Here is a 1245-nt window from a genome sequence, read left to right on the forward strand (position 1 = left end):
TTATATGTAAGAGACAACAACTTGCTTTGGATAAGCAATCGCACGGAAATGACAATAGAAAGGGGAAATCAAGTAGAGGGGCGTTATTTCATGCATGCAAGCACTCAACAACGCAATGAAGAGTTTGTAGATGAAGGCCAACATATAGACCCACAGTAGAGGTATACATGATTACTATGATATGTTGGCGAGGCCATGGGTAATTATACATGGACGAGTTGTCCATTTCATCGGCTGGTTAGTTGGAGGGGCAGGTGAAGTCCGCAGGGCAGGTCTTGCCACAGTAGTTGAGGAGGATGCGCACGTCGACATCCGCATTAACGCTGATACCGAGGACATTGGCCTTGATGGCGGTGCAGAGGCAAATAGCGGCGTCAAGGTCCACAAGTCCATCAAGGAGCGGGCAGCACTGGTCATTACCAACCGGAAGGTTAAGCTTCACCAGGTTCAGCACATTGGCGCACACGTTCAGTTGCAACGCGTCAATTGGGCATGAACCACCACCGGATGGTGGTGTTGGCACGATCGGTGGGCTGGGGGCGACCGGTGGGGTTGGGGTAGGGCAGTTTGGCTCACAGCTATGCACCACGACTGCCACAAAGGCGAGGATGGCCACGAACATAGCAAGCCTGGACGACGCCATTGCTATGATCTAGCTTCAAGTGTCTTTGTGCTGGTAGCTAGCTAGCTTGTGAGCTCTTGCTAGGTGGTCGCGTGCTTTTTGGATGGTTCTCTTGAAGCGGTGTTGGGTGGTATTTATAGCCTGATTGATGAACCAAGCGTGCTTGAAGTTATGGGTTCATGGAGCAGGTATAGCTGAACACTATGTGTCCGAGAGGATATATTTCTTATCACATTACTCTTGCACGATAGAATATTGCGGGTGTAGTAGTTGTTGTGGGCTAATTGGAGAAGGATGAATGATGTCGTTACCAAAGGAGTAAGCTATAGTTGATTTGATTGGTTAGGTATTAGCTTAGTTTTCTCATCTGTTTATTAATATGTCTCATCCCCATTAATAACTCAGCCATGCCTAAGCTACTAGCTAGTTAAACATGCACACATAGCCAATAATAATCCAAGAAGCATGGACAGGTTAAAGTATAAATCAGTAACAGGTGTTTAAGCATGGGCATCAAGTTGTCCATCTAATTGAGCGATTTCACCATCATGTCATATGATTTTTCTTCTAACAACAATGTTATAGAAAATCGAAAAATATGTTCACTATATATAGTCAACTCT

The 1245-nt window shown here is 45.6% G+C and overlaps 1 protein-coding gene across 1 annotated transcript; it reads right to left on the minus strand.

The window, feature by feature from the left end:
- Positions 1-238: 238 nt before the first annotated feature.
- On the minus strand, positions 239-643 carry LOC112881053 (cortical cell-delineating protein-like). Its single transcript, XM_025945761.1, has one exon. It carries the CDS (start codon positions 641-643, stop codon positions 239-241), a length of 405 nt encoding a protein of 134 aa, XP_025801546.1.
- Positions 644-1245: the final 602 nt, after the last annotated feature.

Source organism: Panicum hallii, chromosome 2, assembly GCF_002211085.1.
Source record: "Panicum hallii strain FIL2 chromosome 2, PHallii_v3.1, whole genome shotgun sequence".
NCBI classification, from domain to species: domain Eukaryota; kingdom Viridiplantae; phylum Streptophyta; class Magnoliopsida; order Poales; family Poaceae; genus Panicum; species Panicum hallii.